Source organism: Phaethon aethereus (genome assembly GCF_964289735.1).
Source record: "Phaethon aethereus genome assembly, chromosome: 1".
In the NCBI taxonomy this organism is placed as follows: Eukaryota; Metazoa; Chordata; class Aves; order Phaethontiformes; family Phaethontidae; genus Phaethon; species Phaethon aethereus.
Window position 1 is genome coordinate 73,113,716 of NC_138575.1, and position 14,311 is coordinate 73,128,026.

General features: G+C 35.9%; 1 protein-coding gene across 1 annotated transcript in view; it reads left to right on the forward strand.

Moving 5' to 3' along the window:
* Positions 1–14,004, forward strand: part of AEBP2 (AE binding protein 2) — a gene marked incomplete at both ends in the record, with an annotated part of 48,451 nt that extends 34,447 nt beyond the window's left edge. Inside the window, 4 exons of the mRNA XM_082014303.1 lie at positions 2,604–2,728; positions 9,509–9,576; positions 13,574–13,687; positions 13,950–14,004. Of these exons, the coding sequence (XP_081870429.1) occupies positions 2,604–2,728; positions 9,509–9,576; positions 13,574–13,687; positions 13,950–14,004 (362 nt within the window). The remainder of the gene's footprint in view (positions 1–2,603; positions 2,729–9,508; positions 9,577–13,573; positions 13,688–13,949) is intronic.
* Positions 14,005–14,311: the final 307 nt, after the last annotated feature.

Here is a 14,311-nt window from a genome sequence, read left to right on the forward strand (position 1 = left end):
TCTTACTGTTACTTGATTTTTTTTTTTTGTTTCTTTCTTAACATCTTGCTGTTCTTAAACTGTTTTGCATTTCATTCTTCCTGTCTGTAAAGAGTATGTGTTCTTTTAAGTTTGGAAATGAGTAATTTTATGATGAAAGCATGTTTTACTATAGACAACTTTAGAGCTGGCTACATTAGTGGTGCTATAGAGACCACCTGATTTGTCATATAAATTTTGATGTTGCAAAATAACTCAGGATTACAGTCAGTTGGTTGCTTTCTTTTCTGGATAGCCTTAAACACATTCACTGCTCCATGTAGTTTGTCATTCAGAGGTATAGAGCCAAGAATATTGAAAGTGTGTATCTCTAAAATAGGTCATAGTATTGCTATTCCAAAGCCACCTCAAAGAAATTTGTAGAACCTCAGATTATATTTACGATATTGTCACTTGCTTTTCCAATAGCAAAGATGACACTATAGTTATTAATAATGATGATAGTTGAGCTCACTAGAGAAATGTAAGCGAGATAAGGAAACTTACTATTTGTGGAATTTACACTAAGAATATTAGTTGCATAAGACTTTGAATTTTGTTTAGTAGGCTACTGGTATGAAGATTTTAATTTGTGACTTAAGTAATTGATGTGTGCTTGGACCTTGCATTAAGCAGGAAGGGAGACACCTTACTCTGAAAATAATTTTGAGGGCATAGATTTAAGATATATAGAAGATACAGCATTAACACTCAATAAGGAATAACTCTAGTCATATGCCTTTGACAAACTGTGCTCTTTCTTCTGCATCTGTTGAATGTTACCCGATGTTAAATCCTGAAAAAATTTGCTGTATGACACCAAAAGGAAAAATTTGGGGTAGTCTTTTCCTTTCCACCCTCCCTTCCTTCCTCCTTCATATTTATTTATAAAATACCTATACGCTTGCATCACTAACCACCTGCAGCATGAACTGCAGTTCTAGGTTACCACTTACAGTGAGAACATTTCATTGAAAGAATTGCCTAATTGGCAGTATCCAACTGAGAGAGAGTAAGAATAGAACATAATGTACAGATGAATGCTTAACAACAATTAGTCCCAGGAGTGTAGCAAATACTAGTTTTAAGTGGAATTTGTAGATTTGAAACAATGGCTAGATAATCTTGGTGAAAAGGAATATAGAAGTTGTTTTAAGATAACAGAACTTTCAATAACTGTTTTTGCAGATTAAAGGGTGATATGTAGTTGATAATGTAATATCAACTCCTATTCTTAGTTTTAGTTTCAGTGTGTTTTATAGAGACTTACTGCTCTCAAGTAAGGCTTAAAAAATATGAACATTTTCATACTGTATTTGCTCTTGTAATTTTACTACTGTACTATATGATATATTTTTAAAAATTTGTGTGAAGTATTTCTAACAGTATGCAATTATGTGCCTAGTAGCAGTTATTTTTTAGTTAAAGTACTTTCTAGTGTAGAATTGATAGACCTTCATTGTACTCCAAATCAGAATTCAATATTTTTTTTTTAGTGTTCAAGAAACACTTAACTATACTTAATGTGCATGCTGATTTTTAGACTACTTGTATCAGATGATATTAATTGCACTTTACTCATTATAAATTGAACTGCAGTGTGTGATGCAGTTGGTGCTTCTTGGCTAGAAACTAACCTGTTTACTAATAATCAAAGAACATGGAATGACAGCTTTTACATAGAAAGAAACATGTCTAGCAGTGTGGAATTTTCCACGTGACTACTCAGCATTATTACTCCTTGGAGATCAAAAATTTCTTGATGAGCTATTATTTTCTGTCTGTTCACATTAATTCATATTTGATCCTTTTCTTTGTGTTCCACTGAAGTACCAAGCAGTTTTGTTTTCAGTGCCGTTGTTGATCTCCTTGCAGCATCCCAGTATTCACTGGAAATAGAAAATAGATGGGTTTTTTAGTGGTTATAAATTAAATTAAAGCAGATTTTTTTTAAATAAAGTTAAGAAATAAGGTATTAGTATAATTCTGCTTTTAAGATGTTGATTGTATGCACTGTCATGTTTTGAAGTACTTTAATACTATTTTTCAAAAAGTCACAACAGTAATATTGGAACTATTGACTGTGCTGTAAGGGTGGCTTGGCCAGTTAGGTTCCTATAAACATCACAAGCTAACTGGGCTGTTTTTGCATTAAATTAGAACTCACATTTATTAATGAGTTCTGGGTTTAGTTTCTTTGTACTGGGACTTTTTTTTTTTTTTAGGTGATAGCAATGGATGTTCCCAGAGGTACTCAGCAAAATTAATGAATTTTTAATTTTGAAGATTAAGAAATAATAGAATTCACTTGAAACTTGAAAAAATGAGCGAGTATAATTCAGTTCGTCAAAATAGCTGTTTCATCTACAAGGAGTATATTTTGACCAAATGTAAATGGATTGTGCCCCTCTTGGAGTCATTCCCTTCCTCTCAGATAGATAAATGTTTACAACTCTTTGACAAGATAGTGCTACTGCCGTAATGATAAATTATTTACTGATGAAAGTTCAGACTTATTTACATGCTTGAATGTGTTTGCTTTCAGTGTGCTGAACACTAAGGATCGCTTCCTTTTTTTTTTCTAGCAAGACCTCATGACTTCTTTGATGCGCAAACACTGGATGCTATAAGACATCGAGCCATCTGCTTTAACCTCTCAGCACATATAGAAAGTTTAGGAAAAGGCCACAGTGTTGTATTTCACAGTACTGTAAGTATATATTTTCAGACACATAGGTAAACAAACAGAATGCATAATATATCTAATAGTTTAGAAAGATTTATGTTTTCTTCTTACTGCTCTAGGCATTTAATCAGAAATAAATACTAGTGGGTATTTTACGTTGTTGATTTGTGCATTTCTATTAGTAAATTAACTTTTTAAAGTAGTGCAAGTAGTAGTTCTAGCTTACAAATTTAATAGCTTGCAACATTTCCTGTCTGATACACTTGGGGAAATACCTAACAGTGTTGCAGAAAAATTTGGTTATATCTTCTAAATAAGAATGCAATTCAGATAGCATTTCCGTAGTCATGAGTGACAGGGCTAATTTATCACAACGACTATTTTGAGGGTGATTGTATAATTTAATATTTAGAGATGCTGATCTGAAATATGTGTGTTTTCCTTTTTTTCCAGTTTAAAAAATATAATCCTGAATAAATCTATTGTTGTCCCCTGCTTTCTTTTTCTTTTAATAAACTTACCACCAAAATATCAGTGGATTGCTAGGAGGTGGCAAGTACCAAGTTGGGAACTGGCCTGTAGTCCTGTTTCCATATACTGTATGAAATTGTTAATTTCACTTGTTTGCGGATAGGATACACATCAGTATTAATTTAGAGGAATTCAAAACAGGGAAAAAAGTACTGAATTGGGATATAGGGATCAGAAGTTCAAAAAGCTCTATAACCTCAGGTTTTCTTAACCAAATTGGGAGATACGGGCACATGAAAGGTAGAGGCTCAGCTGAAGAAAGGAATTAAGAGGTGGGACATAATAAGGGAAGATGCTTTGTAAATTGGCAGGCTAGTGCAAGAAGAACTGCAGTCCAGGGAAGGAATGCTGATTGCTGTGTCTTCAGCTATGGCTTAATGCACGATATTGAACTGTCAGTCTCTTTCCATAAATAAAAGATTATTTCATATGCATGAAACATACTTTGTCCTGTTCTACAAGGCTGATGTGTGTTAAATATCTGTGGCCTGTACTAGAAATTTTTCCCAGATGATGACTCCTGCACTTTATGTGCATTGAGCACCAGCTGCAAGTGGAGATTTGCAGGTGGCCTAGCTGTTTCTGTATTTAAATCTCATTCTACTTTTCCTGGACAACATGGATTTTACAGTGTTGTGAGAAAAGCAGATTCTCTTCCATTTCACAGCTTGCTTTAATTTGAAACGTTATCCAGACAGACTACGTGGTTTGGTGAAGTTCAGCTCTGGCTATTGGAATAAGGAGATGGAATTAGAGGGAGGAATGTGCTTTAAAACTGCTTTGAATTAACTTGGAGTGGTGAAAATCCTTTTAGCTTATCTGTGTATGCGTCACTCGAGATGGTAGGGGGTTGATTAGATCTGAAATTGCTTAGACCTCAGTTGTGGGAGAGATTGTGCCAGTGGCAGAACTGTTCTAAGATTCCAGCCCTATGCTGCACTTTGCTACCCTGTTTTAGTGTGCTGCCACAGCTGTCTAGGCTTGAGCTGGACATTAGCTATATTGATGAAACTCAGCCTAAAATCTTCTTTAAAAAGAAAATGTAGAATAGAAGCAGTCTTGTGGATGTACAGTTATACTGAGCTAATGGTCACCTCAGACGCAAACACGTTTTTCATAACTCATAAGCATTAGGACATTGAATTTGAGTGGTGACTGGCTAAATGGCATAATATGGTTTGTGTTGTCCACCTTCAGATGAAGAAAAAATATGTAATTATCAGGGTTATTAATTTGAAAGGTGGAAAATACAGAGATAAAATTGTCTTGCTGTCTGAAAACTGACATAAATGATGTGGGTTTATTTTTTTTTATACAGCATAAGAATAGTGTCAGCACAATGCAGTATTTTACAGGATGGGTATACTAGTGAAAAATTACTAATGTGAAGAATTTCTAAGCAGTCACTGTAGATACCTTTCATCTCCTATGAAAAAGCACTCCTTTTTTTCATATATTTAAAATCCACATTTTTCTTCATAGATACAGAAAGGTGTAGAATGCAGTCATCAATAAAGCCTTTTTGAAGAAATGTTTTTGCCATCCAGGTTTCAACTTTGACATCATTATGAATTTTTTCTGCTTAGTTTTTTAAGTGGTGTCAAATTCTTTGTACTTTTTCCAACTGACAATTCAGAGAATCAGTCAAGCATTTCCATTTAACCTAAAGAGCAGATATTACAGGGATAAAAAATGCAGCTTATAGATTACCCTGTACTCTGCTTCCTCTCCCCTCCCAGCTTTTTGAAATGGCTAGAATTAAGTCTCTGAAATAGTTGAATGCTAAACTGTTTTTCACTGCTTTTAGCCTTTTTACATATTTCAGTTCAGCAATCACAGGTATTCATACTAGTTACATGTGTTTTGAAATCTTAAAGCTTTGAAACACAGTAAGTGAATAAAGATGCATACCAATTTATAGGGTGAAATTTTTTCTTTTTCCAGAAGAGGTCAGCAGAACTCCATTTCTGATTTGAGACAACTTTGCGCGTTTCCTTCACAGAGATAAATTCAAATTAAGTTACCTTTTTGTTTCTGGGACAGTGCATGAAATTTACAGTATATAGTAAAAGTTTTTTTCAAATGAAGCTGTATTGAGCATACATGTACTGGCTGTATTATACTTTTAAATGAAAAACTTAAATGGACTTAAGTTCTTGACAAAACGATTTTAAGTCTTAGAGCATCATTATTGCAGACAAGCTAGATTTCTTCCATTTCAGTTGTAAATTTTGCAGGTTTGACCATAAAGCTCTGATTACTATGTGAAAATAGCAAATAACTTCTTCAGTTGCTTTTTTGCAACATTTTTGCAATTTTGCATTTGTCTGCATCATAGCTGTGTTTCTGACTCTAGCCTGCCTAGGGTATGGTAAAATTTTCATTGCACTAATTGTGGTAAAAGTGGATACTTTTTATACCTTTGCCAAATATGAAGAAATTTTATAAATTTCGAACTATACATTGGAGAAAGCAATGGCTGCTATAGATGCCAGATTTCTGCTGTCTCCTAAAAAAGTTAACATGCTACTTTAATATTAAACAAAAATAGATTTGTTCCATATGTGGAGAGAAAAATCTTTCAGTCAAAATCAAGTAAATTGCTCAGATTTTGAATACTGATTATATAGTAGGGACAAGATAAGCCAATGAAATGGGGAAAAAGTCTGCAAATTCACATCAGATATAAGTATATCTGTGCGATGAAGAGCAGTTTGTGGAGAATAACTTCTTCCTTCTAACTTGGGTGTAGCTAGTTTATACTAGTTTTGTGTTCAAATGTTAACATTTCAAAATGTCACCTGTAAACTTTTCAGTATGTGATATCCATGATGCTTGCATTGCATGAGAGAACATGTGTCTCCTTAAAACGTGAAGATTAATTTGAGAATGAGCTGGACCATGCAAGAAAATGTATGGTTTTGAATGGGAAAGCTGATGAGAACTGAGTTTTATTTGCTTTGTACAGTGAGCTTTGACTTACCTTTATTCCAGGCACAGGTGCTCCAGTCTGCAGCAAAGAAACAGTTTTCAGGAGAAGCAACTGGATTCTGGGCAAAGGCCAAAACTTAAAGTTGGAAGGGACTAGAGGAGTGCTTTCTAAATCTTTATTTAAGAGGAAGTCAGGGTTTCCATGCCTGCTCCAAATTTAGCAAAAAATTGTAGCCTGTTGTGTGTATGGCTTGAGACTTAGGAGGAAAAGTCTTGGCAGTATTTTGTATGCCTAAATTGAATAACCTTATGGTATTCTTTGATACAAGAGTCAACTAAACTTTGTCTAATTGTCAAATACTACTAGAAGAAGATTTTTTTTTTTATTGTCATTTATCTACAGTATCCCACTATGACATCCTGTTGCAGTTCCTGCAGGGAGCATTCCTTCAATTTATCTTGAATCGCCTGATATCAAAAGCAGATTTTATCACTCTGCATTCCAATCCTATTTCCAGATGAATTGTGAATATATATTAAATGAGAGATCCTAAAACTGGAGCTAACTAATGGGAAACTCCTCCTTTGGGAAGCACTGTGCATTACTGTACTTTGTTTATTGCTTCTCTAACCTTAGGCCATTGAATGGCCTCTTCCATCTCAGGACAAATTTGGTTTAAAACCTTTTAGTGTGAGACTTCAATGCTTTTTAGAAACTCTGTATCTCGAACACTGTGGTGGGTTGTCCCTGGCTGGACACCAGGTGCCCACCAAAGCAGCTCTATCACTCCCCTCATCAGCTGGACAGGGGAGAGGAAAATACAACAAAAGGCTTGTGGGTTGAGATAAGGACAGGGAGAGATCACTCACCAGTTACTGTCACAGGCAAAACAGATTCAACTTGGGGAAATCAGTTCAATTTATTGCCAATCAAATCACGATAGGGTAATGAGAAATAAAACCACATCTTAAAACACCTTCCCCCCCACTCCTCTCTCCTTCCAGGGCTCAACTTCACTGCTGATTTCTCTACCTCCTCCCTGCTGAGCAGCACAGGGGGATGGGGAATGGGGTTTGTGGTCAGTTCATTGCACGTTGTCTCTGCCACTCCTTCCTCCTCACACTCTTCCTCAGCTCCAGCGTGGGGTCCCAACCATGGGGGACAGTCCTTCCACTGAGTCCTTCCCACAGACTGCAGTTCTTCACAAACCGCTGCAGCATGGGTCCCTTCCACGGGGTGCAGTCCTTCAGGAGCAGACTGTTCCAGCATGGGTCCCCCACGGAGTCACAAGTGCCACCAGCAAACCTGCTCCAGTGTGGGCTCCTCTCTCTGTGGGTCCACAGGTTTTGCCAGGACCCTGCTCCAGTGTGGGCTCTCCACAGGGTCACAGCCTCCTTTGGGCACATTCATCTTCTCTGGCATGGGGTCCTCCACAGGCTGCAGGTGGAGATGTGCTCCACTGTGGAGCTCCGTGGGCTGCAGGGGCACAGCCGGCCTCACCATGGTCTTCACCACAGGCTGCAGGGGAATCTCTGCTCTGGTGCCTGGAGCCCCTCCTGCATAGACCTGGGTGTCTGCAGAGCTGTTTCTCTCACATTTTGTCACTCCTCTCTTCCGGCTGCTGTTGCTCAGCAGTTTTTGCCCTTAAATATGTTACCCCAGAGATGCTACCACTGTTACTAATGGGCTTGGCCTTGGCCAGTGGTGGGTCCATCTTGGAGCCGGCTGGCATTGGGTCTATGGGACTCAAGGGAAGCTTCTAGCAGCTTCTCACAGAAGCCACCCTTGTAGCCTCTCTATTACCAAAAACTTGCCATGCAAACCCAATATTCCAGTTCTCATGTAGAAGCATATTGATACCTTCAGATATCTCAAATATATCTGTATTAATAATCTGGCTGTTAGATCAATGGACACTTTGTGTCATTTTTGCTTAGAAGATCACTGCGTAGTTGTAAAAATGAAACTTTAAACAAATTTGTGAATCGCTTGAAATGCCATGACTAATTTACTGTGGTATTCAGTTGCGGGAAATTACTTTGATTGATGCATATTATGGACTTCAGTATTTAAGTTTCGTATGCTATATTTTAGTTTAGCCCTTTTCATAAAGATCACTTGCCACCCTTCTGTATTCTGTGCTTTAAAGGTTCTCTAGTAAACTTTTTTGGAGTTTACAATATCTGCAGTGGCTATGTATAGAATCTTTCAAAGATTTAATTAAGCATTTTTTGCTCAGAGGTGGAGAAGGTGGCAGAATTGGTGTTTGAAGCAAATAGGAAAATCCGTATGAAGTATTGTGACATGTAGTAAAGGAGAAGCTGAGGGTAAATCAGTGGCAGGGGAAGCAAACTTTTCCCTGTTTTTCTGGATACTGTAAATTTTTGGGATACCTTTTGAATGCCAGTGTTAAAGAATATATTTGTACCTGAATGAACAGATTCCTTTTTTATACTTTCTGTGTGTGTATTTCTAACTTTTCTCTTGGTTAAAGGTGGGGGTCTAGCTTCAGGGTCCTGCACTTTATTCTCTGTGAGAGTATCTTACGTGCTTGTCTACTGTTAGCTAGTATAAGAAACTGTGACAAAGGAGTTCTCACTTATTCTCTAGGACCTTGCCTGTGGAGTACATATGTTCTGCTTAAACTCTATCAATTGTCAACAGGTCTCTGACATGTCATTTGATTTGTCATTCGTAAAACAATGGTAGCAAGTGTAGTTTCTACAGTGTTAAGCGTCTCTGTTATGTACGCATTAAACAATTTCTGTAAGCCTGTGAGTTCTTTCAAAGTGGCCTTTGCTGTTGCCTCATTCAGTGCTTGGTTTAGGTATTGAAAAGGACTGAGTAAAGGTTACCTAGGAAGTTATACATATGATGTGCCCGGATGTCAGAGCATTTGAGACAAGATTTTATTCTTATACCATGCAATAATTAAGCTACAGGCTGTGTCAGTTTCTCACATCTTCTACAGATGTCTTGTGGAATAACATGAGCATATTTGTAGAGGAATGTATGTTCTTCAAGGCTTTTGGAATAGATGCTTCAAAATTTGAACTATTTTAAAAGAAAGACGACAACTTGCAGGATGCGTTTTTTTTTTTTTTTCAGGGAGCATTCAGCTGACAAATGGTAAAGGAAAATATTAAACCTTGCCAAGAATGGCTTGAGTAGTGATACGTACATTCTACCTATATATGTGTGTGTGTATATATAATTAATACAACTTTTACTTTTTGAAAGTTTGTCTTTTATGAATGTCCAGTTGAACATGAAGAGCAACAGTTTTTAAGAAAAAAAAATGCAGATTTAGTTTTAATTATGATTTATGTAATTATTATCAGGTAATAGCTAAAAGAAAAGAAGATTCTGGAAAAATAAAACTCTTGCTTCATTGGACACCAGAGGACATGTGAGTATATGGCTAGTGATATGATATAGGACTTAAATGGGGAGCAGTTTACAGTGCGGTAAATGAACTGTCTATCACTAAATTATGTTATGCTTTTAAATATTTAAATTAAAGTTCACGTTTTAAAAAATGCCTTTTAGAAAGTAATTTAGAAATTTAAAAAGTAATAAGAAATGCTTTGATTTTTACATTAGCTTTCAAGTCTTTAGACTCTGATACCAGTTTAGGTAAACTTGAAGCTGTATTTTTGAGGCATATTGTCACTATGGGTATTAATAACAAGGTCCTCTAATTACTGAATGGAGAGTTCAGGTTAGTTTTGCTAGCCATATGCATAAGGAAATGTTATCACTGAGACAACTTTGTTTTACCCACTGATTCATCATGATCCTAAAATACTTTTAGGTACTGAAAAATGTACAATCATCAGTGTAACAGTAGAACTACAAGAATCTTTGCCAGTATAATAACCACAGTTGGCCCTTTAAGAAATCCATCTCATATTGCTGCTTGTTTGGATTCTCCCACTGAAGCTTGGAATAATCTTCCAGCATGTTGGGCTGCTTTTTTGTCTTGGTTTTTCAAAGCTCTGCCTTGTTCCAAATGAGCAGCCTTGTATGTAATTCAGGATGAAGGTACTGCCCTCGGGTAGGCTTGGGACATACAAAGTAGTAAGTGCACTTTTAGAAATAATTTATCTACTTTTTTAAAATAGCTGAGATCTCATCTCTTTCTTCTAACATAGGAAAGAACTTATATGTAAATATGTTGATCTGAATTGTATGGAATAGTAGAATAAATGTTTGGTTTCCGCTATACCGTAGGAGAGCAGTAGGCAGAGTAGTTTAGGAGAGGCAGTAGCTGTATGGTCCATGTTTTCCACAAGTTTTAAGGCGATTAACTACTTGAAAAGGAAAAAGGTAAGAATAATTATAATAGAATTTATTTCTCGGATCCATACACCCGCACACCAATTCCTAGATCCATACTCCTGCATACAGATGAACTTACTGGGATGTTTAGTTCACATTAAGATGGAAGTTACTGAGACATTTAGTTTGCACTAAGATGAATAGCTGCATAATTAGGTAGGACGTGCAGGTTTAGAGGCTCTTTCTTAAAAGGAACTTCAGTTTTATAAGGAAGATATCTCTAAATTGGTAGAATTTATTAGGTAAGGATATCTGTTTCAGATGAAATAGTCCTAGTTCATGCGATTAACTTTTAGAACAAGGGGATCTTTTAGATTCAGTGCAGATTCTTTTAGACTTAAGTGATTGAGTGGGCTGGTGATGCAAAGCCTGAGCATAACAGAAATTTACCTTTGCTTTGGTGAAGTGGCTGAAATTACTCAGTTCTGTAGTGTCCCAAATTAGTCATGTGCAGTAGTGGGAGCTTGGCAGTGCAAATCTATTATAACTTTTATTTGCAGAGGACTAAGGTTTCTGATAAGTTATCTGCAGCAATGTTTGGCATTCTGGTGCGATTTTAAAGTGTCTGTAGCTTTTGCTGCTCATTGTAGCACTTGTAGGCTGCAAGTTTCAATTCAACTTGAGAGAGAGTAACTAAAATAGTCTAGTAAAAAGCGTACTTTTTGCTTCCTTCTAGGACAGCTGGTAATACTATATGTAACAGCATTTTGAAATTAGCTTTATTAAAATAATTAATATTGATTGCATTTGAAGATAAAAAAGCATTAAAAACATAAAACACTCTAAGAACATGAAAAATGAAAAAAATCAGAGTACTTTTTTTTGAATACAGAGTCGAATGAGGTTTTTGCTCATGCAGAGGAATACAATATTAGAATCTCTGCATTGGAGAATACAAGTCATTCAGTAATGTTAAGACATTCCCAATAGAATGTAGATTTGGTTGGTCAGGTCAAAGGAATAAGGTGGTTTTTATATTGGTATTTTTTGTATCTTGGTTGGGTTAGGTAGAGGATATATTTCCTGCACTGAATGATGTAGTTTTGAATTACCGAGTATTCAGCAGATTCAGTTTCATCTTGATTATTACTGTTGAGAACAGCAAATGCAAGGTATCATGGCTCATGTCATCCACCTGTCATACATAGTGAATATACTCACACTTTAGAATAGTTGAATGCAGTCACGATGGTTACTTTCCATTGTGCTGAGCTGTTCATCAGCCTTTCAGATGGAGCTAGTAATAATGATTTAACTTTTTCTACTCTGAGTGATCTTGAGAAACTGTTAAACTGCTCCAGATTCTCTGTGCATTAAGTCTTTTTTTCAGGAAAAGTAAATACTAGTCTTTAACCTGTTTCTTATACAACAGGGAAATAACTTTTGAAATTTTTTTTTAGAGCACGGATTTATTCTTTGTGCTGGTATTTCTTAGTTTACTGAGTTGTTGTCTTTATATTTCAAATAGTCTTTGCACGTGAAAAGTTTTCTTACTTGCTCTTTCTATTATTTTGCATCTTCAGCATGTAGCTTCTACTAAAAATGTCTTCCAAATGTTGCTTGTCAAAAAAATTAATTTGGCTTCATTTAAAAAAAAACTTACTTTTCACATTTCTTGATCCATATTAAACATTAGTAAATATATGGCTTGCCTCTTGAGTGGTGTTCACCCTGCTCTTTTTTTTTTTTTGTCTTCCACCTGCATCTGAAAAGGCAAAAGTATCACTGGAGAAACTTCTTTTCCTACTGGGATAGAAGTTGTCTGTTGCACTTAATTTTTGGGATGGCTTACCCAAAAAACTGAATTTAAGTTACAGCTAGCTTTAATTCCTGAAAAATAGAGATTCCGTTTAATAATTTGCGAAAGTTTGTAAAATTTCGTATAGCTTTGGTCAGAATTCTTTCATTTAGATAGCCTTAAACGTTGGGTCTCTTAAGTTTGAAACTTGTTTCAAAATGTTAGAATTCTTAAGTACAAACTTAAACTTTTTTCCCCAACCTGAAATTTATTTTTGGCTCCTAGGTCATGTTAAAAAAAAAACCAAACAGAAAAAACACCCAAAACAAACAGCTTTATGTGGGCTGAAAATAATCTCAGGGGCGTGTTGGGTTTTTGTGGTTTTCTTTCCTTTTTTTTTTTTTTTTCTTCCAATAGTGGAAGCAAAATAGAACACTTGTTCTGCACAGCCTTGGTCACTGTGAACTTTTGGAAGGAGGCGGAAGAGCAGGTTTTCAGTAAGATACTGATGACCTCTGCAAGCCCAGTGCCTCTCTTAACAAAAACCTCAGCAGGGCCTTAAAAACCCAATGTGCTTTCAGTAAAAGAAGCGATAATGTAGTAAGCCACTTTGAAGTAGGCATGTTTGGTTTCAAAGAATTTAAGTACAAAACATAGGTCAATTGTGTATGTTATCTCCAGCCCTCTTCCCCAGGTTTCACTGCAAGTGACACTAGAGCAACAATTCCCTTTAACGTGTAAAGACCAAGTTTTATTCCATTTCACAATGAGAACTGTTAGGTAGCCAGAATATTTTGTGGTGATTGCCTGGATTCCCTCAGAAGATAATCAGTTAACTTCAGCAAAGTTGGAGCATTTTGACATTGAAAGCTTTGAACTTGGAGTGAGCAAATTAGTGTAACTTGAAGCTTGGTGCCTGCAGTATATTCTGGCATATAACTCCTACTTTTTTGACAGCATGAAGGAATTTTATGCCCAGTAAAATATTTTCAAATATCTGTTATTTTTTCCTGCTACCCATTTTCACATTAAACTGTTAAAATGGAGAATGTAGTACCATTAACACTGTATGTTTGGTTTCGTATTCTTCTAGAATAATCTAAATTCTGTTTAATATCTCTTTCACACTGAGAACTTGGAAAACTTTGAAGTATAATGTGTAAAGATTGGCTGTCTTGTCCTCATTCCAGTGAAGATGCTTTTTAACCAGTGAAATGTGAAGAATACTTAAAAAAAAATTCATATGTACTAGTTTACCACATAATTTTATGGTAAGAAAAACGGTTGATCTTTTTTGAATATTTTTATTTTATTTATTTATTCATAGTCTGCCTGATGTGTGGGTAAATGAAAGTGAGCGACATCAGTTAAAAACTAAAGTAGTTCATTTATCAAAACTACCAAAAGATACTGCCTTGCTTCTGGACCCAAACATATACAGGTAACATCCTAATTTTGAAACTTTCCTTACTTAAATATAGTCTTAAGCCTCACTTAACTTTTTGACGTTCGAAAATCAGGATTGCTAATGTATTATACACCAGACCAGGGAGCCTCGATCCTGTCAGCGTCCAGGAGTTAAGTTCTGAGGTCTTAAATTGTTTCAGAATTACTTAACTTCTTGAACTGAACTCTAGTTACTGAGAAATGGGCAATGTGTGTATTTACCAAGTGTATTTTACTTTTTTGTGCTTGGTGTACAGAAATTCTAGTAAAGGAGGTACATACAGTGGAATCCTGAAAGATCACTTCTGTTAAGATCACATACTGGTTTGTATACCAATTTTTTTAAAGTCCAAATTTATCTTCTATATTCAACTGTAATACATGCAGTATTACCTTGAAATCTGTACTTGTATACAAGTACTGTTATTTTTTAATACAAGATTCTTTAGAGGGGGACAGAGGGCGACAGTACACGTTACTTGTCTTCTAAGCTGCATTCACATTTGTGTTTTTAGGACTTCAGGTTGGCTTCTAATACAACTTGTTTCTAATAATTTCCTGATTATTTTCCCCCCCTTCTTTATTAGTGTGCTCACATAATTTTCAGTACCCACAGTTC